At 41.3% G+C, this 27,289-nt stretch overlaps 1 protein-coding gene across 1 annotated transcript in view; it reads right to left on the reverse strand.

Annotated features, from left to right (window-relative positions):
- Nucleotides 1–1,214: 1,214 nt before the first annotated feature.
- LOC126418761 (collagen alpha-2(V) chain-like) overlaps nucleotides 1,215–27,289 on the reverse strand; it is a 124,718-nt gene continuing 98,643 nt past the window's right edge. The window contains exon 8 of the mRNA XM_050085686.1: nucleotides 1,215–1,729. Coding sequence (XP_049941643.1) covers nucleotides 1,410–1,729 — 320 coding nt within the window. The 3' untranslated portion in view covers nucleotides 1,215–1,409. The remainder of the gene's footprint in view (nucleotides 1,730–27,289) is intronic.

Genomic DNA, 27,289 nt, shown 5'->3' on the forward strand with positions numbered 1-27,289 from the left:
AGGACAACTAACGAAAATTTTGGAAGAGATGAAAATTTACTTACATACACACTAAAAATACTTAATCAGCAAATTTATTGAAAACACAAAAAATATAAGGAAAACTTTGTTGAATTTATCGATAAAGAAAAGGATAGACACAAAAAATATTACAAAACAACCAGAGATTACAGAAGATCGCGAACGATACCCATAGCAAAGATGATCGAAATTAGAGGATTATAAACAAAACTGATTGTAGCTATCAAAATGGCTGGTAAATCTCTCAAATAATGTCAAATACTTGTTACTCTAATGAAAAGGAACAAAATCTAAAAATTATATCTGATAACAAGTCACTTTTTGTATAACAAACCGTTACTAGTCGAAGAATACCAGTTGAGAGTAATTAAAACAGGGAGATAGTGACAGAATCACAAAACTTGTGGATATAAAGTCCATCTCTAATCCCTGGTTGATTCGTAACATTTTGTGTGTCTATCCTTTTCTTGATCGATAATTTCAGTAAAGTTTTCGATATTTTTTGTGTTTTCAGTAGATTTGCTCTATAGTATTTTTAGTGGGTAGTTGTGAGTATGTAAAGAAAATTCTGTCTCTTCCAAAATGTTCATTAGCTGCCATTTGGATGATACATGTAGAATCGGGGTAGCTTGTTCTGAATTATTTGCTGTATGATGCTCGGTTTAAAGTGGTAGAAAATAGTAGATCTACTGTGTTTTTCGGTATCTGTTACTGAAGTTTCTACTCATCTGATAAGTGTAAAATTTATCTGTCAGATAATATGTCACATAATTATTGTTCTAAAAAAAGATAACAGATCACATCTAGTATAACAAAGCGTTATTTCTCCGAGAATACTAATGGAGTGCTATTAAAGAGACAGCGACAGAATCACGATACTGTCTGACGTCAAACCCATCTATGAGTGCAACAAATTTTATAATAATGTTTTCCAGTTAATGTTAAAAGCATTGTATAAAAATTATATACCATTTACTTACAGATAATAGAACGATGTCTGTTTTACGAAATAGGCCTATAGTTACAAATGAAACGATCTAATTTGGCAGCTGTTTTGGAATCGTCATTACATAAGTATTTTTATGTTTTTCTCTGTTTCCTCAGTTTTACGACACTGCTCACAAACGTTTTGGAACCAATTGATATATTGTTCTGCACTTCCTTTTTTGGGATGGAATTAAAAAGAAACTGTATTCACAGTAACTGATTTATTAGTCATAGTCTCAGCTACAAATTTTCAGTTCGTGGGTGAATCTTCCACCTACAGAGAAACAGCGTAGCTCTGAATACACTTCAGTCACATGCTTTTCCCAGATGCGAAGTGTTCCATCAACAGTAACCAGCAGATTGCAACGAGGGGCTCATGAAGTGAGAGTACTAAGTTGACGCTATGTCGCCTGCAGACAGAGAAGACTCTGACCTGCTCCGAAGAGGTCCTCGTCGCCGCCGAATCCGCCGCCTCCGCCCGGGGGCCTGGTCGCTCCACCCCCGGCGCCGCCGAGCACAGATCCCGCCCCCGCGCTGCCGCCGCCCGCACCGCCTCCTGTGCCGAAGTCGCCGAACAAGTCGTCGTTGCCGCCGAACAGGTCGGCGCCGCCGCCGGGGGCCGTACCAGAACCCGCCCCCACCCCTGCGCCGGGGGCCGACGTGCTCGGCCTCCCTCCTGCGCCGAAAGGGCTTCCGCCTGCAGGCGGCGGCCGTGATCCTCCTGTTGGCGTGAAACGTCCTCGTTGAAGCAAGATGGATCTTGTAGTGGGTATACATTCCACAGCGCCTCACAAAGAAATTAAGCTCCCAAAGAGAAGGGAGAAGCTGTAATGCCACTTCCTCGGACGAGAAATAAAAATCAAGAATCAGCCCCCATTACCCCAAAGATTTAATAAAGGTTTAATAATGAATAAAAAAAATAGGAGTGCGGGTTATCTACTTCAAACAGCATAGTGAACGCATTATTGTGGCCAAGATAGACACAAAGCCCATGCCTACTACAGTAGTACAAGTTTATATGCCAACTAGCTCTGCAGACCTTACGACTTATCTTAGAAGAAAGATTAAGGAAAGGCAAACCTACGTTTCTAGCATTTGTAGACTTAGAGAAAGCTTTTGACAATGTTGACTGGAATACTCTCTTTCAAATTCTAAAGGTGGCAGGGGTAAAATACAGGGAGCGAAAGGCTATTTACAATTTGTACAGAAACCAGATGGCAGTTATAAGAGTCGAGGGACATGAAAGGGAAGCAGTGGTTGGGAAGGGAGTAAGACAGGGTTGTAGCCTCTCCCCGATGTTGTTCAATCTGTATATTGAGCAAGCAGTAAAGGAAACAAAAGAAAAATTCGGAGTAGGTATTAAAATTCATGGAGAAGAAATAAAAACTTTGAGGTTCGCCGATGACATTGTAATTCTGTCAGAGACAGCAAAGGACTTGGAAGAGCAGTTGAATGGAATGGACAGTGTCTTGAAAGGAGGATATAAGATGAACATCAACAAAAGCAAAACAAGGATAATGGAATGTAGTCTAATTAAGTCGGGTGATGCTGAGGGAATTAGATTAGGAAATGAGGCACTTAAAGTAGTAAAGGAGTTTTGCTATTTGGGGAGCAAAATAACTGATGATGGTCGAAGTAGAGAGGATATAAAATGTAGGCTGGCAATGGCAAGGAAAGCGTTTCTGAAGAAGAGAAATTTGTTAATATCCAGTATTGATTTAAGTGTCAGGAAGTCATTTCTGAAAGTATACGTATGGAGTGTAGCCATGTATGGAAGTGAAACATGGACGATAAATAGTTTGGACAAGAAGAGAATAGAAGCTTTCGAAATGTGGTGCTACAGAAGAATGCTGAAGATTAGATGGGTAGATCACGTAACTAATGAGGAAGTATTGAATAGGATTGGGGAGAAGAGAAGTTTGTGGCACAACTTGACCAGAAGAAGGGATCGGTTGGTAGGACATGTTCTGAGGCATCAAGGGATCACCAATTTAGTATTGGAGGGCAGCGTGGAGGGTAAAAATCGTAGAGGGAGACCAAGAGATGAATACACTAAGCAGATTCAGAAGGATGTAGGTTGCAGTAGGTACTGGGAAATGAAAAAGCTTGCACAGGATAGAGTAGCATGGAGAGCTGCATCAAACCAGTCTCAGGACTGAAGACCACAACAACAAAAGCTCTGCAGATGATGAAGAAATAGATGAAATGTGTGATAAGATAAAAGAAATTATTCAGGTAGTGAAGGGACACGAAAATTTAATAGTCATGGGTGACTGGAATTCGTGAGTAGGAAAAGGGAGAGAAGGAAACATAGTAGGTGAATATGGATGGGGGGGGGAAGAAATGAAAGAGGAAGCCGCCTTGTAGAATTTTGCACAGAGCATAACTTAATCATAGCTAACACTTGGTTCAAGAATCATAAAAGAAGGTTGTATACCTGGAAGAATCCTAGAGATACTAAAATGTATCAGATAGATTATATAATGGTAAGACAGAGATTTAGGAACCAGGTTTTAAACTGTAAGACATTTCCAGGGGCCGATGTGGATTCTGACCACAATCTATTGGTTATGAACTGCAGATTTAAACTGAAGAAACTGCAAAAAGGTGGGAATTTAAGGAGATGGGACCTGGATAAACTGAAAGAACCAGAGGTTATACAGAGTTTCAGGGAGAGCATAAGGGAGCAATTGACAGGAATGGGGGAAAGATATACAGTAGAAGAAGAATGGGCAGCTCTGAGGGATGAAGTAGTGAAGGCAGCAGACGATCAAGTAGGTAAAAAGACGAGGGCTAATAGAAATCCTTGGGTAACAGAAGAAATATTGAATTTAATTGATGAAAGGAGAAAATATAAAAATACAGTAAATCACGCAGACAAAAAGGAATACATACGTCTCAAAAATGATATCGACAGGAAGTGCAAAATGGCTAAGCAGGGACGGCTAGAGGACAAATGTAAGGATGTAGAGGCTTGTCTCACTAGGGTTAAGATAGATACTGCCTACAGGAAAATTAAAGAGACCTTTGGAGAGAAGAGAACCACTTGTATGAATATCAAGAGCTCAGATGGCAACCCAGTTCTAAGCAAAGAAGGGAAGGCAGAAAGGTGGTAGGAGTATATAGAGGGTTTATACAAGGGCGATGTACTTGAGAACAATATTATGGAAATGGAAGAGGATGTAGATGAAGACGAAATGGGAGAGAAGATACTGCGTGAAGAGTTTGACAGAGCACTGTAAGACCTGTGTCGAAACAAGGCCCCGGGAGTAGACAACATTCCATTAGAACTATTGATGGCCTTGGGAGAGCCATTCATGACAAAACTCTACCATCTGGCGAGGAAGATGTACGAGACAGGCGAAATACCCTCAGACGTCAAAAGGAATATAATAATTCCAATCCTAAAGAAAGCAGGTGTTGACAGACGTGAAAATTACCGAACTATCAGTTTAGTAAGTCACAGCTGCAAAATACTAACGCGAATTCTTTACAGACGAATGGAAAAACTGGTAGAAGCGGACCTCGGGGAAGATCAGTTTGGATTTCGTAGAAATGTTGGAACACGTGAGGCAATACTAACCTTAAGACTTATCTTAGAAGAAAGATTAAGAAAAGGCAAACCTACGTTTCTAGCATTTGTAGAGTTAGAGAAAGCTTTTGACAATGTTAACTGGAATACTCTCTTTCAAATTCTGAAGGTGGCAGGGGTAAAATACAGGGAGCGAAAGGCTATTTACAATTTGTACAGAAGCCAGATGGCAGTTATAAGAGTCGAGGGGCATGAAAGGGAAGCAGTGGTTGGGAAAGGAGTGAGACAGGGTTGTAGCCTCTCCCCGATGTTATTCAATCTGTATATTGAGCAAGCAGTGAAGGAAACAAAAGAAAAATTCGGAGTAGGTATTAAAATTCATGGAGAAGAAGTAAAAACTTTGAGGTTCGCCGATGACATTGTAATTCTGTCAGAGACAGCAAAGGACTTGGAACAGCAGTTGAACGGAATGGACAGTGTCTTGAAAGAAGGATATAAGATGAACATCAACAAAAGCAAAACGAGGATAATGGAATGTAGTCGAATTAAGTCGGGTGATGCTGAGGGAATTAGATTAGGAAGTGAGACACTTAAAGTAGTAAAGGAGTTTTGCTATTTGGGGAGCAAAATAACTGATGATGGTCGAAGTAGAGAGAATATAAAACGTAGACTGGCAATGGGAAGGAAAGCGTTTCTGAAGAAGAGAAATTTGTTAACATCGAGTATAGATTTAAGCGTCAGGAAGTCGTTTCTGATAGTATTTGTATGGAGTGTAGCCATGTATGGAAGTGAAACATGGATGATAACTAGTTTGGACAAGAAGAGAATAGAAGCTTTCGAAATGTGGTGCTACAGAAGAATGCTGAAGATAAGGTGGGTAGATCACGTAACTAATGAGGAGGTATTGAATAGAATTGGGGAGAAGAGAAGTTTGTGGCACAACTTGACTAGAAGAAGGGATCGGTTGGTAGGACATGTTTTGAGGCATCAAGGGATCACAAATTTAGCATTGGAGGGCACCGTGGAGAGTAAAAATCGTAGAGGGAGACCAAGAGATGAATACACTAAGCAGATTCAGAAGGATGTAGGTTGCAGTAGGTAGTGGGAGATGAAGGAGCTTGCACAGGATAGAGCAGCATGGAGAGCTGCATCAAACCAGTCTCAGGACTGAAGACCACAACAACAACAACAACCACCCCAAAGATTTCCCCCCAAGTCCCAACTTCCCGGAAAAGTGAATAAGCGAACGAAGTTCCATTTGTCACTATTAATGGGACAATAACCAGCAATTAAATCAGGAATCTAAGACTTGATAATTTAGCAATCTACGAAAGAAACATTAAATTTCACTAAAATTAAAATCAAAATCATAATAAATCGCAAAATTAGCATAAATTAACATTCGCAAAGAAGAACCAACGATCACAAAGAATACTCCGTGTAAGTAGTCTTTGGGAATCGTGAGTAATGACTAAGTATAATTCAATGAATTCATTACGAGAGTTAGCCGAAGCAGGTCATACATTTAAATGCTCGTATATGTAGGCGCGCTTAGATTGTTTTTGAGATTGAATAATTGCGATCTATTATGACGTAGTAATACGATCTTCTGACTTCAAATATCACGGCATAAGAATTCGAACGGAGGACTTTTACCTCCTAGAATAAAGTGAACTTTTAACTAGATAATTGAACTAAACATTACTTAGACAGTGATTTAGGCAACGAACACTGATCGACAGTTTTCATTCATAATAGCCAGTGGTTTATGGAACTTCAGTGATAGGTCCGAAGCATATAATTTAAATCCCCCCAACAACTGGGAAAGTTTTATTCTCCAGACTCGGTTAGGAAGTGACTGCTATTGTGCAATAAAACACCCTCTCGTGCCAAGTCGTGCATTTGTGATTTAAAATTCTATCAAGTTATTGACATGAAACTCCCGAGTAATAATTACGTGCAGCGATAATATTTGACTGTAGCGCTCGGCGCTTGTGTAGAATCTTAGACTCAAATAACAAGCCCACTGTTACAATTTCTTAGATACTTGAAATTACGACCAGCTTGTAGGGAATTTGTTCTGGATGTGACTGTATTGGTTTTATCATTAATATTTCATCATTAATCAGTTAAACATCGATTGCCACCGATTAATTACGGTTCTTGGTGAAGTAAATATCTCACGCACGTCGACATTTCGGTTCAGCACTGTTATTTTGTGTAACGTCATCTTCGTAACTTGATAACGATCTCAACACTCTACCGACTGTCGCCGAGTTTCAGCCGAGGCCAAGTACAAATCAAACGAAATCATCAAGAAGAAGAGGCGTTATAAAGCTAAATGAAACTGATGAGGATACCTGCATTATTTCAGTGTTCACGAAATCGAGTCAAATTTACAAAGACATTGCCAATATGAGCCCACATATCAGTACGACGTTACACCCTCTCCAACCGTCACCTGAATTCATATCGGATGGCTGTCACACCAAGGCCCCAGGAGCGACATCACTCTGCCTCTCCAAGATATTGGAAAAAAATGTGACCTCTCCGCAGATCAAATGCATATTCGGCGACGGTGGTGATCCGGAGTAGTGCTGAATCTCGGTTTATCGCTAAACACAATGCGACGCCATTTGTCAGCAGTCCGAGCTTGCCGGTTACAGTAGCACGCCACACGCAGCCGATTTCGTTGTGGTGTTAGCGGCAGTCTACGTATGGTACGGTAATTCCTTAATCCTGCTGCTGCAATCATTCGACGAGCATTAGTTTGCCTCACAATTTCTGAACATAATTTGTGTGATATCTAGCGTTCCGCAAGGTAGTGTCATAGGCCCTATGCTGTTCCTGATTTGCATAAATGATCTAGGTGATAATCTGAGCAGCCCCCTTGGATCGTTAGCAGGAGACACTGTAATTACCGCCTAGTAAAATAATCATACGATCAATTCCAATTCCTAAATGATTTAGAGGGAATTTCGGTATAGTGCGAGAAGTGGCAATTGGCGCTAAACAAAGAAAAGTGCGAGGCCATCCACCTGGGTACTAAAAGAAATCCAATAAATTTTGGGTATACTATAAATCACACAAATCTAAGGGCTGTCAATTCGACTAAATACCTGTTGTTGTTGTTGTGGTCTTCAATCCTGAGACTGGTTTGATGCAGCTCTCCATGCTAATCTATTCTGTGCAAGCTCCTTCATCTCCCAGTACCTACTACAACCTACATCCTTCTGAATCTGCTAAATACCTAGCAATTACAATTACGAGCAACTTTGATTGGAAAGACCACACATATGATATTGTGGGAAAGGCGAAACATAGACTGCGCTTTGTTGGCAGAACACTTAGAAGATGCGACAAACCCACTAAAGAGACAGCCTACATCACACTTGCCCGTCCTCTGCTGGAATATTGCTGCACCGTGTGAGATCCTTACCGGGTAGGATTGGTGGAGGACATCGAAAAAGCGCAAAGAATGGCAACTCGTTTCGTGTTATCGCGCAATAGGGGTGAGAGTGTCACTGATATGATACGCGACTTGGGGTGGCAGTCACTGAAACAATGGCGGTTTTCTTTGCGGCGAGATCTATTAACGAAATTTCAATCACCAACTTTCTCTTCCGAATGCGAAAATATTTTGTTGACACCCACCTACGTAGGGAGAAATGATCATCATAATAAAATAAGAGAAATCAGAGCTCGAACGGAAAGATTTAGGTGTTCTTTTTTCCCACGCACCATTCGAGAGTGGAAAGGTAGAGAAGTAATATGCAAATCGTTCGATGAACCCTCTGCCGGGCACTTAAGTGTGAATTGCAGAGTAATCATGTAGATGTAGATGTTGATGTAGATGTATCTACATTTACACCTCACACTCCGCAAGACACCCGACGGTGTGCGCGGAGGGTACCTTGAGTAACTCTATCGGTTCTCCCTTCTATTCCAGTCTCGTATTGTTCGTGGAAAGACAGATCGTCGGTATGCCTCTGTGTGTCTCTAATCTCTCTGATTTTATCCACATGGTCTCTTCGCGAAATATACGTAGGAGGGAGCAATATGCTGCTTGACTCCTCGGTGAAGGTATGTTCTCGAAACTTCAACAAAAGCCCGTACCGATCTACTGAGCGTCTCTCTTGCAGAGTCTTCCACTGGAGTTTATCTATCATCTCCGTAACGCTTTCGCGATTACTAAGTGATTCTGTAACGAAGCGCGCTGCTCTCCGTTTGATCTTCTCTATCTCTTCTATCAACCCTATCTGGTACTGATCCCACACCGGTGAGCAGTAGTCAAGCAGTGGGCGAACAAGTGTACTGTAACCTACTTCCTTTGTTTTCGGACTGCATTTTCTTAGGATATTCCAATGAATCTCAGTCTGGCATCTGCTGTACCGACGATTAATTTTATATGGTCATTCCATTTTAAATCACTCCTAATGCCCACTCCCAGGTAATTTATGGAATTAACTGCTTCCAGTTTCTGACCTGCTATATTGTAGCTAAATGATAAAGGATCTTTCTTTCTACATTGAGATTCATTTGCCATTCCCTGCATCATGCGTCAATTCGTTGCAGATCCTCCTGCATTTCAGTACAATTTTTCATTGTTACAACCTCTCGATATACTACAGCATCATCCGCAAAAAGCCTTAGTCAACTTCCGATGTTATCCACAAGGTCATTTATGTATATTGTGAATAGCAACGGTCCTACGACACTCCCCTGCGCCACATCTGAAACGACTCTTACTTCGGAAGACTTCTCTCCATTGAGAATGACATGCCGCGTTCTGTTATCTAGGAAATCTTCAATCGAATCACACAATTGGTCTGATAGTCCATATGCTCTTACTTCGTTCATTAAACGACTGTGGCGAACTGTATCAAACGCCTTGCAGAAGTCAAGAAACACGGCATCCACCTGGGAACCCGGTGTCTATGGCCCTCTGAGTCTCGTGGACAAGTTAGATTACAATAAATTTTCTTGAGACCAAAAAGTTTCAGGCTACGAATCAGCGTTGTTTTAGAAAGTACCGCTCGTGCGAAAGTCAGCTTGTCCTTTTGTCCTTTGCTTACATGAAATACTGCGAAATGTAGATGAAGGGCAACAGTTAGATCACACATTTCCAGATCTCCAAAAAGTATTTGACACGGTGTCACACTGTACACTGTTAATGAAAGTATGTGCATATGGAATAGGTTCCTAGATACTTGAGTGGCTCGAAGACTTCTTACGTAATAGGACCCAGTACGTTTTTCTGGACGGCAAGTCTTCATCAGAGACAAAGGTATCGTCAACAGTGCCCCAGGGAAGTGTGACAGGACTGCTGCTGATCTATACATACATAAACGATCTGACGGAAAGCGTAAGGGGTCTGCGGCTGTTTGCTGATGACGTTATGGTGTATGAAAAGCTGTCGTCGTTGAGTGACTGTACGAGGATACAAGGTGACTTCGACAAAATTTCTAGCTGATATGATGAATGTAGGTAGCTCTAAGTGTGTAAAAATGTAAGTTCATGCAGATGAGTGGGTAAAACGAACCCATAATGTTAGAATACATAATTAGTACTGAGCTGCTTGACACGTCATTTAAACATCTGGCCGTAACGGTTCAAATGCCATATGGAATGGAACTAGCATGTGAGGATTGTGGTAGGGAAGACGAATTGTCGACTTCGGTTCATTGGGAGAGTTTTGCGAAAGTGTGGTTCATCTGCAAAGGAGACAGCATATAGTCACTGGTGCGATGTATTTTTGACTACTGCCCTAGTGTTGGGATCAGCGATAGGTCGGATTAAAGGAAGTCAATGAAGCAGTGTAGAGGTGAACCGTTAGAAATGTTAACTGTAGGTTCGAACAGTATGCAAGTAATACGGAGATTATTCAGGAGCTCAGAAGGGAATCCCTGGAGAGGAGGCGGCGTTCTTTTCGAGGGACAGCGTACGGAAAATTAAGAGAACTGGTATTTAAAGCTGACTGCAGAACGTTTCTACTGCCGCCAATACACATTTCGTGGAAGGTCAGCAGAGTTAAGGTACGAGAAATGAAAGCTCATATTGAGGCATATAGACATTCGTTTCTCCCTCGCATTATCTCCCAGTGGAACAGGAAATGACTAGTATTGGTACAGGGTACCCTCTGCCAGGCACCGAATGTTGGCATGCAGAGTAGCTATGTACGTGTAGATATAGATGATGTGGAATGATACAGAATTTATCAGGGATTCTTTACTTGCTTTCGAATGGCAGACACAGATTTGAAGGGGTTACGATATACAAGGTGCACAGTACAGCGATTCGCCTTGTGGTGGTCAAATGTGGTTGACCGGTCCCTTGACAACGAGTATACATGCGCTCACGTTCCCATGCACTCCATATGTGGCCACTGTGACATCAGAATGCCTCACACACCTAGATATTGCACGATTCGACCAGTCTGCCAAGTACGGCGCACAGTGAGTCGTATTTCAGACTCTGCTAGGAGCTGGTAACACTGGTGACATCTCATATCCTTCAGAGTGATCACTCAACATCTGATGCTGTGCAAACCCCTTCTATTGCACTACCTAGAATGGTAACAACTCAACTTTGGTGGCCGTTCTACCTGTCACAGAGAATAGTGACTTTAATAATTTACGTACTCGTTGATGATGTGTCCGTGAACGAAATTGCATTCACATACGACAATGTCTTGTCGGTGCTTCACACTTTTTTGTCAGTCAGTGTATGTATGTTTTGAGACTGTTATCAAAGTGCCTACCTCCATTTGCAGTGCTCAAAGTCGAAATGAAAATGTAGCTGTAATACTTCGAAACCAGTATGTAAAATTGTTGTTGTTGTTGTTGTTGTGGTCTTCAGTCCTGAGACTGGTTTGATGCAGCTCTCCATGCCATACAGTAAAGCTGCATGTCCTCGGGAAAAATTACGGCTGTAGTTTCCCCTTGCTTTCAGCCGTTCGCAGTACCAGCACAGCAAGGCCGGTTTGGGTATTGTTACAAGGCCAGATCAGTCAATCTTCCAGACTGTTGCCCTTGCAACTACTGAAAAGGCTGCTGCCCCTCTTCAGGAACCACACGTTTGTCTGGCCTCTCAACAGATACCCCTCCGTTGTGGTTGCACCTACGGTGCGGCTATCTGTATCGCTGAGGCACGCAAGTCTCCCCACCAACGGCAAGGTCCATGGTTCATGGGGGGGTATGTAAAATTACCATATGTAATAGCTGCATAGTAGGATTTCTTCCTCTTATACGAGTTGTACAAGCAATTAGATTTAAGAAGAGATGGAAGACTCAGAGGATAAAGGTATTCCTAGAGAAATGTTTGAAGCTGCAGCGAAAATTACGCAAAGGTAACTTCCAAAAAGTATTTACAAAACCTTTGAAAAACTACACAACTTCCCAAAATGGAACACATTGTTGTTATTTGCTTTCACAACAGATGGAACAAACATGACACAAACTCCTTCAGTAAGGATCGCAGCTGCTAGCCAAGGGCATTCCATCAGAATTTGGTAAAGACTGAAGAAGATGCGTCAGTCAGAGGTCCTAGAAGACTGATCTCGCACATTATGCTCTGTTATTACAGCAAAGAAAAACATTTCGATAGATTATAATTTTTCTTCTGAACCAAAGAAACAAAGAGGAACTCTTTCCTTTACACGTTTGAAGAAGGTGTGGTACCTCAAACCTTGATTGTGAAACGAATTCTAGGAGCAGCAAAATGATGGATTTTGAAAACATTGCCATTATCAGTTGTATGTTGCTCTTTAGAGAAGTTGAATGAAATGTAGTCGAACCACTGTCTTCGTTGGCCATAATGTAAAGTTCACTTTGGTATAAAAATGAGAAAATACGGTGGTGTAAAAATATATAAAAATTTTGAAAATTTTTCAAATCATCGCTGCAAACATCTCCAAACAAAACACAATCGTTCTTCATCTTTTCGTCTTTGATTTTATGTACGTGAGATCTGGACGAACCGTTGTAGACATCGAGGTGACTTTCAGCGAATTTCCTGCGAAATTGGAGTGGGCAAAAAGTTCTCAATTCGAATTATTTAGGACGGAATTTCCAGTTCGAGTGTTTTCCTGAAAAGCAAGTGACTCATCTCGAATACCTAGGTCGAAATGGGTTGAGGGTAGGGGCAGGAAGATTACGGTATAACAGCTCATCGACGGTGAGGTTTTTGCAGATGCAGTTAAGGCAGTAAATCTGCCATCCTTCTGCTCACCTTAAGAGATTTAGGAAAAAAACAGACGATGTAAATCTGGATGGTCGGACGGAGATTAGAACCGTCGGCCTCTCGGGTCCACTGTTTCACCAATGCGTCAGCCCGCTCGATGCCGTCTCCGGGAGGGGTGTGCGTTCGATGAGGGCAAATTCCCTGCATCTACTATATCTAAATTCCTATTTTAGTGACAAGCAGAATAATAGGCGGTAGACGAAAGGAAGTGATAACAATAATCTCTCTAAAAACTGAGGCCTGGAATCTCATTGACTGGAGTAGAATTTTGTTCAGTGACGGGTTCCTCTTTGAAGTGAGCCCCAATGACCACCGAAGACTTATGTCCAGACGCCCCAGTCAGTAATGGGAAACCAAAGTGGCTGTCGTCCGCCATCCGGTGCGAGAACCACGACAGATGGTCTCTGGTGTCATTACATTTCATAGGAAGACCCATTTGGTTGTCATCTGCGGTAACCATACAGCACAGCGGTCCGTCGACGATATTCTACGCCCTGTTTTGTTGTCCTTTGTGGCAAACCATCCTTGGCTTACCTATCAGCAAGATAATGCCCGCTCTCACACAGCGAAATTTTTTACTGCTTGTGTTCGCCCTTGTCAGATCCTACCTGGCCCAGCAAGGTCGCCAGATTTCTCGCCAGGGCCTCCCAACTGCCTTAGGATTTTGACGATGTAACACACCAGTTTCTCTCAGGAGGACATCCAGCAAAACTATCAATCAATGCTAAGCAGAATAATTGCTTACGTAAGGACCAGAGGTGGACTAACGTGTTATTGACTTGATTAACTTGTGAAGCTCTTTCTCTTAAATAAATCTTCAATTTTTTTCTGAAAATGTTATCATTTGTTTATCTGCACATGTACGGGGTGTTCAAAAAGTCTCTCTGTAGTGCCGTATGACTGTTAGCCACGCGTGCCGTATGCCGTAGTGTGAATATACCGGAATGAAACTCAGTGAAATACAACTTATTTATTTATTGAATATTCATTTTTACTTACAAATTTTCTAATTCGTTTAATCATGATTCCAAACACAAGCTGTAACTCATTTCTTCGGTAACAGAAGTAGTGAAAGTGGAGATTGCAGTTTTCAATTCCTCGATGTACTTTGGACGGTTTTTATAGACGGTGGCTTCCGCTGCACCCCAGAAGAAAAAGTCAGGTGGTGCCAGGTCAGGTGATTGTGGAGGCCAAAGTCCCTGTGAAATTATGCGATCACCAAAAATATCAGCAACCAGTGCCATGGAAACGGAAGCTGTATGCGCGCTTGCACTACCTTGTTGAAAATAACCGTTCAGTACTTAGCACAAGTTCTCCAATGAATGGGTACAGAATATCACTGAAGTACCGTTGTGCGTTTATTGTTCCATTGAAAAATATGGTGCCCACAAACCAACGTCTAGAAATTGCAATCCAACTCCTATCTTCACATAATGAAGTGGCTCCTCGTGAATACACAATCGATTCCAGTGTTCCACATACGAGAATTTTGCGAGTTCATGTACTCGGATAAATGAAACCACGCCTCATTAGTGAAAAACGTTTCATTAATAATATCTCTTTCATTTTGTTGTGCGAAATTTTTGAACCATTAACAATAATGCAGTCTTTTGCACGACAGTCACTTTGTATGGGAAAAGTTCTGATATTTTCCTTAAGCTGTGTGGGCCGTTCCGACACTAAAATCGATTTCCTGGGCGAGTTTTCTTACTGCCTTGTTCGGACTCATTGACATTTTATCGGAAATATCGAGTAGTTTGTCCTCAGGCAAAACGCTAGGAGATCACTTCTCGGCGCATCTGTCCCTGTACCCGTATTTCGAAATTTGTTAGTCAAATCTCGCACAGTATCGCGATGTGGGAGTGTTGTCTCCAGGAAAACTGAATTACGTGTTTGACAAACTGAAACTGTGTATTTACCGCCAGCTTTGAGCTCTTATTCGACTAAAAACACACGTTCTTCAATGGTTAGCATTTTAACAGTGACCAAAACGAAACAAACGAGCAAAGGAACTAAACATAAACGTTCACGTCAACACGTAAAGACACACACCAACGATACTACTGACGCTGGCTGAGATAAACGAAACAGTGGAATGTTGGGAGAGTCCACTTGAAGGGAAGTAACCCAGGCTGGCGAACAATCATACGGCACTGCGGACTTTTTGAACACCCCGTACATCACACCTACCGACTTCCGTCCCTTTCGGATAACTCCTTCGTGGTGCATCGTTTGTTATGTTTGGTTAAGTTGAAAAAGAACACCATAAGTACAAGAAGACGAAGCAGTTTGTGAAGTATATTGTAGCAGTACTTGTTGCCAGATCGTGGTGCACTGGAAAACAGCACGAATAACGTGAACAGACTGATCCTTAGCAAACTGGGAGTCAGAATTTTCTTCCGCCGACATCTTGAATTACAAAAATATCAGGGATAAAATAAATAAGAGAGTGATTTCACTGTAATCATTACTTGTTCAGGTAGGTCAAAATTCAGTACTATACAATGGTAATCCACGGGCAGTAACGCATTTCTTTTAAGTAAGCAACTCAAAGGACAGATAAATCAAGACAGGGTGGGAATTTTAGTGGAGAACATTAACATTTCAGGTAAAAATTCAATCCATGTGGAAAGTAGGGAATAAATAGATTCCATAGTCTAATTTAAATGTGCCCGTCATCCCAAAGATACACAAACAGACAAACAAACATGGTTAGATGAAACTAAGGAAGTTGTCAGACTGGTGCTTAATGCTCTCCGAAAATGCATAGTGCTCTAAATGGAAAACTGATAGGCGAATTAGTCCAGAGACGAACTTGCCTCTGAAATATGCTTAAAGGTAAATAAATTAATGTAAATGGTAACAGAATTAAAAACACGATCGTTGGCAATCTAATTCGACAATGACACCGGTGTCATTACTAAAAAATACGTTGTAACAACTTCAGATACACTACATGTGGCACTAAACCCTCTCTCAAAGATTTCCCTTAAATGATAATTTACAACTCATTATTTCTTGTGCTGTTGAGACAAGTTCACTTGATGTTCTGTTACTTCAGGAAACTCGTGGGATTTCAATCATCTGACGCGGCTGGAAGCCCTAGAAGATTTTCTTAATCTCGGGCATCAGTCTTCCTGTATATTGGACCTAAGATCTGCTAACGGAGTAAATATCACGATATGAAATAATATAAAACACCAAGTAGTTACTGATATGATAAATTTTTAATTTTGCCCTTGTATTTCCCGCCTGCAACTAAATATATTGACTGTTTTGTATACTCTGGTCATGGATAACACTTCCGGAAGTGTTTAAATGCTACAATGTATGTTTCGTCAATCTGATCTATGAACGCCTCGAGTCTTGAGTGGTGAACTTGAAACGATAATATTTATGCTAATTTACTACACTAAATACGATGTTACAGGCTGTCGAACTAGCCTTGTGATTTCGTTCAGGATTTACTACCAGACCAAACGGAAAGCGTTGTTACTAACAAGGCGAAAGCAACTTCACCAATATCTCAAGGAAGTGTTAGACAACCATTACCGTTTACTGTAGGGATATAAAAAATCCAAACATAATAAAATGTATGGGTGTACATATGTTCCACATCTCCTACTAAACCAGACTTAGTACTCTCTGGGAAGAACCATTATTGTGGTAAGAACCACCTCTCTCTCAAGGAGGCGGGGGGGGAGGGGAGGGGGGGGGGGAGAAGGGGAGTGAAAAAACGTAGTTCACGATGCGCAAATACCCAGACTATATCCAGCCATTATTTGGGAATGAGAGCACTTAGCGACTCGCAGCAGACTTTACACATAATTCTAAACACTTATGAGACGTTTAATAGCTGAAAAAGATTCATCGCTTAACACATTTTCACTATTCATGCAATAAAACTGCCGCATCAGACATAACCTTTTACTTCATTCTTTAGTACTAGTACTATTCACAATGTATTTCGTAGACAGGAACAGCATATGCGAATGACGGTACCTACAAAATTAAGTCATCGTACAACACCCAGTTGAAGAGATATGACGTCATAAACAGTAAGTTGCATGGAAACGAAACTGCAGGGTGAAATTCACTAGAGTTAAGGGTGACACATGTTTATCTGTGAAATGTCCGCCTCCGTAGGGCAGCGGTAGCGTTACCGCCTACCACGCAAGGGGGGCCGGAAGAGGACTGGGTGCTGTGTGTCCTTGATCATCATTTCCATCATCATTGACACGCAAGTCGCCGAAGTGGCGTCATCTAAAACGACTTGCAATACGGCGATCGAATCCCAAAGTGGATACCCCTGCCAATAAATGCCATACGATCATTCCATCTGTGAAATATGTTAAAAATATGTCAAAAATTTTGTGACATGTACGTATACGATAAAAATTACGGTAAACCTACTTAACCACTGGATCGAATTCAACCAAACTTGGTGTACATATTGCATCCTATCTGGGAAGTAATACTGTAATACTGTGGGAATAAGAACTGGCGACTTACTACAGGAGGATTGGGGGGGGGGGGAGGGAGATAGTCTATGATAATGTGGAGAGAGAAGGTGGAGGAAGAAGTGGACGGACACAGAGGCAAGGGGGGGGGGGGGGCAGGTGGACACAGACAGGGGAGAGGAGAAGATGGACAGAGGAGGATATGAGCAGAGAAAGCGAAGGAGGACAGAAAGGAAAAGGGAGAGGAGGAGATGGACTGAGGCACTGGGAGGAGGAAATAGAAAGGAAGGGGGAAATAGACAGAGAAAGGAAAGAGTAAGAAATGGGCAGAGAGGGGTAGAAGAAGACGAGCAGAGAGAGGCTGGAGTAGCAGACGGACAGAGAGGAGATGTGGAGGAGATGGACAGAAATAGGTGGGGGGAGGGGAGATAGATATGGGTTTATAAATTGCTGATAAATACATACTCAGGCAACGCCTGGGAGTTAGCTAGTTGTGGATAGAGGGGGAAGAGACTGCTGTCACTGGTAACAATTTAAATAAACAATCTAGTGGATGACGCCTGCTTGAGGTTGTCTGGCCACAAAGTGCAGGGACTGGTAGTTAACCCTCAATATGTAACCAAACTCACGCAGACGGTAGTGTAAGGTGTGCCCACCCTTCGCCTTTATTACCTCTTGGACTCTGACGAGGAGACTTTCAGTGAGGTGCCCATTCTTTCTCCAGAGCCGAAACCAGAGAGGCTGTGAGGTGTGGAGCGAAGTCGACGTTCTAATTCAACCTAAAGGTATTTCATTCGGTTCATATCGGGATATCGGACAAAACCAGCCCATTCCAGGAATTTTGTTGTCCACATACCTTTTCCTCATATATGCTACTTTATGACAGGATGCGTTGTCATGGTGCTACAAACAAACATCGACTCCGAAATGTGCATCTTCTGTAAGCAGTATTATTCCATACTTGGCGTTCTCTTAAGGGCAGTAAACCAACCACAAAAAGCATCTCCATTCCGTAACACCACTTCCTCCGTACTTCGCTCTTGGGACTACGCACATAGCGGTGAGTAACGTTCTCCACGCACTGGCAGAACCCAAAACCTTCCATCAGGTTCCCACAGAAACACGGTGATTAATCGTCCAAACAATTCGTTTCCAGTCACTCACTGTCCAATGGCGTCGCTCTTTACACCACCTCAACTGTCGCTTAGCACTAACTGCAGAAATGAGTGCCTTTGAGGAGCTTATGAACCTTTCTGTCACATTCCTTTTTCCAATCCATAAGCACTGTAATTTTGCTAGCTAGACTGCTAGTACGACTTTGGTACTCACGGTTCATTGCTTCAGCTGATGTCATGCGATTCTATAACCACCCCCTCAATACTCGGTGATCACAGACTGTCAATGCACGAGGTTGACCTGGTCTTGTTTAGCTGTGATTTTTACTTCGAGATTCCATTTCGCAGCCATATCGTTAGGGTCACCTTGTGCGTTTTTAGCAGGACTGAAACGTCCCTGGTGGATTCGTTGATCAGGTGACATTCAGTGACTAGTCCACGCTCGTTTTCACTGAGCTCTCCCGACCGACCATTCCGCCGTTGCTGCAACCACCCACTGAAGACACAGTGTTCCCCGCCTCCTTCTGTACTGGTAGATCTGCCTCTCGTGACACTTAGTTGTTAATTTCGTTGTACATAGAGGAAGAAACCTGGAGATACTGACAGGTTTCAGATAGATTATATAATGGTAAGTCAGGGATTTAAACCAGGTTTTAAATTGTAAGACATTTCCAGGGGAGGATGTGGACTCTGACCACAGTCTATCAGTTATGAACTGTAGATTAAAACTGAAGAAACTGCAAAAAAGTGGCAACTTAAGGAGATGGGACCTGGGTAAACTGACTAAATCAGAGGTTGTACAGAGTTTCAGGGAGAGCATAAGGGAACATTTGACAGGAATGGGGGAAAGAAATACAGTAGAAAAAGAATGGGCAGCTTTGAAGGATGAAGTAGTGAAGGCAGCAGAGGATCAAGTAGGTAAAAAGACGAGGGCTAGTAGAAATCCTTGGGTGACAGAAGAGACACTGAATTTAATTGATGAAAGGAGAAAATATAAAAATACAGTAAATGACGCAGGCAAAAAGGAATACAAACTTCTCAAAAATGAGATCGACAGGAAGTGCAAAATGGCTAAGCAGGGATGGCTAGAGGACAAAAGTAAGGATGTAGAGGCTTGTCTCACTAGGGGTAAGATAGATACCGCCTACAGGAAAATTAGAGAGACCTTTGGAGAGAAGAGAACCACTTGTATGAATATCAAGAGCTCAGATGGAAACCCAGTTCTAAGCAAAGAATGGAAAGCAGAAAGGTGGAAGGAGTATATAGAGGGTCTATACAAGGGCGATGTACTTGAGGGCAATATTATGGAACTGCAAGAGGATGTAGATGAAGATGAAATGGGAGTATGATACTGCATGAAGTGTTTGACAGAGCACTGAAAGCCCTAAGTCGAAACAAGGCCCCGGGAGTAGACAACATCCCATTAGAACTACTGACAGCCTTGGGAGAGCCAGTCTTGACATAACTCTACCATCTGGTGAGCAAAATGTATGAGACAGGCGAAATACCCTCAGACTTCAAGAAGAATATAATAATTGCAGTTCCAAAGAAAGCAGGTGTTGACAGATGTGAAAATTACCGAACTATCAGTTTTATAAGTCACGGCTGCAAAATACTAACGCAGATTCTTTACAGACGAATGGAAAAACTGGTAGAAGCCAACCTCGGGGAAGATCAGTTTGGATTCCGTAGAAATGTTGGAACACGTGAGGCAATACTGATCCTACGGCTTATCTTAGAAGCTAGATTGAGAAATGGCAAACCTACGTATCTAGCGTTTGTAGACTTAGAGAAAGCTTTTGACAATGTTGACTGGAATACTCTCTTTCAAATTCTATAGGTGGCGGGGGTAAAATACAGGGAGCGAAAGGCTATTTACAATTTGTACAGAAACCAGATGGAAGTTATAAGAGTCAATGGACGTGAAAGACAAGCAGTGGTTGGGAAGGGAGTGAGACAGGGTTGTAGCCTTTCCCCGATGTTATTCAATCTGTATATTGAGCAAGTTGTAAAGGAAACAAAAGAAAAATTCGGAGTAGGGATTAAAATCCATGGAGAAGAAATAAAAACTTTGAAGTTCGCCGATGACATTGTAATTCTGTCAGGACAGGAAAGAACGTGGAAGAGTAGTTGAACGGTATGGACAGTGTCTTGAAAGGAGGATATCAGATGAACATCAACCAAAGCAAACCGAACATAATGGAATGTAGTCGAATTAAGTCGGGTGATGCTGAGGGAATTAGATTAGGAAGTGACACACTTAAAGTAGTAAATGAGTTTTGCTATTTGGGGAGCAAAATAACTGATGATGGTCGAAGTAGAGAGAATATAAAACGTAGACTGGCAATGGGAAGGAAAGCGTTTCTGAAGAAGAGAAATTTGTTAACATCGAGTATAGATAGTGTCAGGAAGTCGTTTCTGAAGGTATTCGTGTGGAGTGTAGCCAAACATGGACGATAAATAGTTTGGACAAGAAGAGAATAGAAGCTTTCGAAATGTGGTGCTACAGAAGAATGCTGAAGATTAGATGGGTAGTTCACATAACTAATGAGGAGGTATTGAATAGAATTGGGGAGAAGAGGAGTTTGTGGCACAACTTGACTAGAAGTAGGGGTCGGTTGGTAGGACATGTTCTGAGACTTCATGGGGTCACCAATTTAGTATTGGAGGGCAGCGTGGTGGGTAAAAATTGTAGAGGGAGTCCAAGAGATGAATACACTACGCAGATTCAGAAGGATGTAGGGTGCATTACGTACTGGGAGATGAAGCAGCTTGCACAGTATAGAGTAGCATGGAGAGCTGCATCAAACCAGTCTCAGGACTCAAGACCACAACAACAACAGTGGTGTCAGGATGCTTTTGGCCAGATAGCATTTGCTACAGGATTGCAGTAGGAGTAATAAATCACTGAAAATAGTACCAAACATACAATATGTGTGACCTTCCATTCGGAGCTACATAGTGTGGAACGACCATATAAGGCTAATTGTAAAAAAGAACAGGAGCTAGAATGATGTTCATTCTCAGAATCCCGAGGAAACGTAACCCACCTACTGATGGAATACCCATTCGACATATTCTAGATCATGACTCAGGATGTGAAGAGTACCGCGTTTTGTTCTTTGGGAGCTTAGTAAAAGGGAGAACTTCACGGAAATGTTCACCAAACTCTACTGGCAAACACTACAAGAGAGGCGTGTTGTACCATGGAAAGCTTTGGTGTTAAAATTTAGAGAGCATTTTTTCCAGGACGTCAGACAACATGTTACATCCCCCCCTATACACACCGTAATGATATGCGAAATTCGATAGCACAGGAAGACTTAAAATCTATAGTACTTCGCACCCACCACTACTCAATAAATGAGAAAAGGTGAAATTATTATGTGATACCAGAGGTATCCTCCATGACAAAATGTGTGGTGGCTTCCGAACCAAGAGAATGTTGATTGAAATGCGTGATTCCCGTGGACGAACAGTAAAGCCATATATTTTAGACATACATACACTTACTATTTCATTGGGCTTAATGATGTTCTGGCAAATGCGGCCATTGCAGTGACATTGCAGTATTACTTCTACCTGTATATTACGAAAGTCACAGTAGAGCGTGTGGTGGAAGGTACTGCTACTGATAATATCATTTCTTCCTTTTCTTATCGGTAGTTAAATCTGCGTCTGAAATTTAATTTTCCTGATTTTCTCGCCGCGGTCATTTCGCGACATGTACATGGCAGGAAGTAATATGCTGTTCGACTCCGTTGGGAGCGGGGAGAATCTTCCGTGATGCACATCGGCTCTGCTGTAGCTTCTGCCAATCAAGTCGGTTGAACTTTTGCATTACTCTCTCATGCCAAGTAAGCTATCCCGTGACGAAACACTCCACTCCTGTCGAATTTTCTCTGTCACTTTGTTACTCCTACTTGGTAAAGTTTCCTGACTGATGGGTGTTCTGAAGATGGTCCCAGTGAATCTCAACCTGGCCTCTGCTTTTCCTACTGTTTGTTAAATGTGCTCAGTCCACATTAGTTCACTACAATGGTTAATAATAGGTATGTTACTGCAATTACTGCCTCCAATGTTTCGTCCTCTTACTGGGGAAAAGAATCGTAGCTTACGGAATGGAAAAGCCCTAAAAAAAGTATCCCGTGTTTAATAATTCCATTTCGCTCAATTTATTCCGACTAAAATCTTCGTGCGAAGCCTTAACAAGGTTTGCCACGAGAAACGTGATTTAATTAAACCAATTCCAGAAGCAATCGGGGCTGTAACCTGTTTGATACAATCTGCTCCTACCACTGTAAGGAAACGAGTTCCACGTGAGATGAGAGCGGACTTTCGCTGAGTTGTGATTGGTGTTCACGGAACTGCGGCGCGAGCAGAAACAGAATGAACCCAGACGTGGTCCCCAGCACGGAAGTTCTTCAACATTGGCACGGAAGTGAGAATGCTGCTCTTTGGTGTAGTGTGGAGAACATAGGAGTTAAATCGAACAACCGTTATGCGAATATATTACGTCCATCCCATCTGATAAACTTCACCTTTTCTTCGGTAATTGTTCCACCAAATATCCAAAGAATTTACTGTCTATTGCCTAGCATGACATGAATGTGTGTGTGCTGTAAGTAATTTAGGAAACATGGTAATGGATGACATTAGTTACTGGTTTACAGATAGCTTACAAAAGATGGAACAAAACGCACAATTATTAGCATCCATCTTCTTCTACATCTGTTCTCTGAAAACAACAACGAACCTTTTGTGGAACTAAAACAGTCTCTGACAGAAAATTATTTTATTTACTTCATGATTGGTTTTGACCTGAGAGCTCATAATTACATGCCTCTGTCTTACGGAATAAACAGTCTAATGAGTACACAGTATGGTTTGAGAGTAAATCGGAGAAAGACGAAGGTAATGAGAAGTAGTAGAAACGAGAAGAGCGAGAAACTCAACATCAGGATTGATGGTCACGAAGTCAGTGAAGTTAAGGAATTCTGCTACCTAGGCAATAAAATAACCAATGACGGACGGAGCAAGGAGGACATCAAAAGCAGACTCGCTATGGAAAAAAAGGCATTTCTGGCCAAGAGAAGTCTACTAATATCAAATACCGGCCTTAATTTGAGGAAGAAATTTCTGAGGATGTACGTCTGGAGTACAGCATTGTATGGTAGTGAAACATGGACTGTGGGAAAACCGGAACAGAAGAGAATCGAAGCATTTGAGATGCGGTGCTATAGACGAATGTTGAAAATTAGGTGGACTGATAAGTTAAGGAATGAGGAGGTTCTACGCAGAATCGGAGAGGAAAGGAATATGTGGAAAACACTGATAAGGAGAAGGGACAAGATGATAGGACATCTGCTAAGACATGAGGGAATGACTTCCATGGTACTAGAGGGAGCTGTAGAGGGCAAAAACTGTAGAGGAAGACAGGGATTGGAATACGTCAAGCAAATAATTGAGGACGTAGGTTGCAAGTGCTACTCTGAGATGAAGAGGTTAGCACAGGAAAGGAATTCGTGGCGGGCAGCATCAAACCAGTCAGTAGACTGATGACAAAAAAAAAGTCTTACTAAACAATACATAAAAATTTTGTAGACAAGATAGGCACCGTCAAAATATTGGAAAACTTAATTCAACTGTGATGATTTTACACATTTTGAGAGCGCCTATCATGGCTGAAAGTTTTGTTATGATTGTTTACTAGTTTAGAAAGGCAGTCAGCTCAAGTTTTTCAGCGTCTACGTGACACCCTCCCATGGCTCAAAGAAACTAATAACCATTCGTGCTGCCCTTCTCTGAATACGTTCAACGCACCTGGTAGATCTACTTGCTATGATTCCAAGGTGATTTAGCAATAGTCCAGGACTGGTCGCACTAAAATCTGCCACCTGCTTTACCTACGACTCAACCTGTGTCATTATTCCATTTCATGTAGCTACGAAATGTTACAATTAGGTATTTGTTTAAGTTGACTGATTCCAGGTGTGACTCACGGATACTATGTTTTGTGGACTGCAAAATTTTACATTTCTTAACATCTAAAGCAAGTCTGTCAATCTGCGACCCCATCTTTAAATCTTACCAAGATCTGATTGAACATTTGCGAGGCATTCTTCACACAGTATGTCATTACTAATAATAGCATCAGTTACTGAGAGTATGTGGTCACTATTCATACTGTCTTACAGTGAACAGCAGGAGTTTGAACTCACTTCACTGGGACACATCTTTCGATCACTCTCCATTCAAGATGACAATGTTGCGTCCTCCCTACCAAGCAATCCCCAATCCAAGCGCAAGTTTCAGTTGATACACCATATCATTGTACTTTTACTAATAAAAGCTTGTGTCACTTTCAGTCAAATGATTTCAGGAAGTCGAGAAACACTGCATGTAGGAAGTGAGAATATTTTCTAGCTGCAGCTTTGTTACTGTCACTATAAGATCAAATATCAGTGCATAGAACATTTTAAAATAATGCCACTGAACTTAAGTGAAAAACTCTCATTCATGATATCGTGCAGAAGCTAAATTATTTATATACGCTGTCTCTGACAATGAACCGCGGTATCCGTCCTCAGGTATCACGTATCAGAAGGACATAGTGGTTGATCGTAACGTTGCATTCATTTGCTTACATGCTCAGGCTCCCCTTACATTTGTAATTGCATAATGAAAGTCTTTACTACTTTTTAATATGTCAATCAAATACCAATCAGATAGTCTTATTATTAATCTGAGTGTCAAGATTTTGTATAAAAGGGTAATATTTTCCGGGAATTTTCACTAAAGTCATAACGGTTATGTATGTATGTATGTACATATGAATGTATGTATGTATTTTCACTGACGTCATACCAGTTATGTATGTATGTATGTATTACAACAAAACATCAGTAGCAGACTTTCAACTTGAAGAATTTTTTCATTTTCAAAATATGTTACTGCAGAATATCCCACTGAAAGTTGAGCAATTTAATGTATAGAAACAGTCAGACTGGCTAGACAAATTCCTCCAAAAGGCTGTACCATAAATTTTTCTGTCACAGAAGAAGTTGATAGTATCCAACGCGGTGTCAAAAACTTGTTTACAAATACAGGGGAGGTAGAGACCTCACTTGACATCGTTCTTAAGAGGAGGCAGAAGATATTCTATAGATACGGAGCATCTGTACAACGAGTTGATGATAAAACTTGGGCGAATTGTATACGATCTGTGGTTAGAGTGTCTTCATTGCTGTGTGTTTAACAAGTACCCGCTGCATTCACACAAAATCAACTCCCAACATAACGATGTAGTGTTTTACAGTGTAGCCTTATGGCATGTTACATCCTCACCATCTCTTCCACGGTCTACCCATGGCCCTTTTTCCAATAGGATTGTATTCCATCGGTTGTCGAGGGATTCTCTGAGGTGACATGCTCTTTCCAATCCTAATTTTATTGGAATACTTCTTGAGTTAATTGTTGCATCCCCAATTCTCTGCTTAATTCTTCATTTCTTATTCTGTTTCCTCTTGTGCAGCCTTTGACTGATCTAAGGAACTTCACTGCTGTTCCTCCAAGTATCTTAGGTCTTTTCATCTTAATGTCCAAGTTCCTGCTCCATACAGTGGTGTGGGTAGTGAGTGGCATGACTAAATTTACTTTGGGTTTCTTTTTTTAATTGTACCTAATCTGATCCGTCATAAATTGTTTGTGAAAGCCTGCGACTGTGCAAACAATAGGTTTATTTATAAATAACTTCTCTGCTACCAGTCACGATTCCTTTGATTTATATTTTACACCACCGGTTCGGGAAATGATTCCCATTTTCAAGTGCGTTTGTTCTCTGTGTACCATGTCACTTTTAACTAATGTTTTTGATGTTTATTTACGTTATTCTCGATGTATACTGTGCACAGAAAATTGTGTGTGAGATTTAACGTATGTGGGACTCTGCACAAATGAACCTCAAGGAAACTTGACGTCAACAGAACTAAGCTAAATCTCTTTTATCAAAAATATTGCTTCAAATTTGCATGGAACAGAGAGGAAAAGTCCTTCTGAAAATGGGAATCATTTGCCGAAAAGTGTAATGCGAACCGCAAATGAAGGAAAATCGAGACTGGCAGCAGGAAAGTTATTTGTAAACAAACCCAATCTGATTTACACTTCAATGTTCTTCTTATCGCGCCACAAGTGTGTTCATAAGTGTTGATTTCCTTATTCATGTTTCCCTCTTTTCCAAAGTTATGTCACATTTTAGATACAGGAAATGGGTCACCAGTTCTATTTTTATGCTATTGATTAATATCTTAGTAATTATAAGATACTTTCCTAAAAAGACCAATGTTTTTGTTTTCGTCGTTAATATCTTTAGACTATAATTTAGGCTCATACTGTTTACTCTGTGCATCGCTATTTGCATTTTGTCTTCACTGTCCTGATCCAACTCTTATACCTTGAGGTATTCTGTCCATCATTCATTCCCTGACCTGGTCCTCGATATAGATGTTATAGCGTAGTCTAGAATAATAAATTGTAGAATTTCTGATGTGGAAATGTAGAATTGCACAGTAGAACCATATCATGTGCCTTCTGAATCTGGACGGACATATATCTGTGCACCAGACGGCCAAAGGGTAATATGTAGACTTTTAAAATTATGTATATTATTTTTTTAGTAGATATTTTATTAATATTTTCCTTCAAGGCCAGAAAGTTTAGTTATACTCATTTGGAATATTGTTCAAAAATTACACTACTGGCCATTAAAATTGCTACACCCAATGCAGATGATAAACGGGTATTCATTCGACAAATATATTATACCATAAATGACATGTGATTACATTTTCACGCAATTTGGGTGCATAGATCCTGAGAAATCAGTACCCAGAACAACCACCTCTGGCCGTAATAACGGCCTTGATACTCCTGGG

Source organism: Schistocerca serialis, chromosome 9 (genome assembly GCF_023864345.2).
Source record: "Schistocerca serialis cubense isolate TAMUIC-IGC-003099 chromosome 9, iqSchSeri2.2, whole genome shotgun sequence".
NCBI lineage: Eukaryota > Metazoa > Arthropoda > Insecta > Orthoptera > Acrididae > Schistocerca > Schistocerca serialis.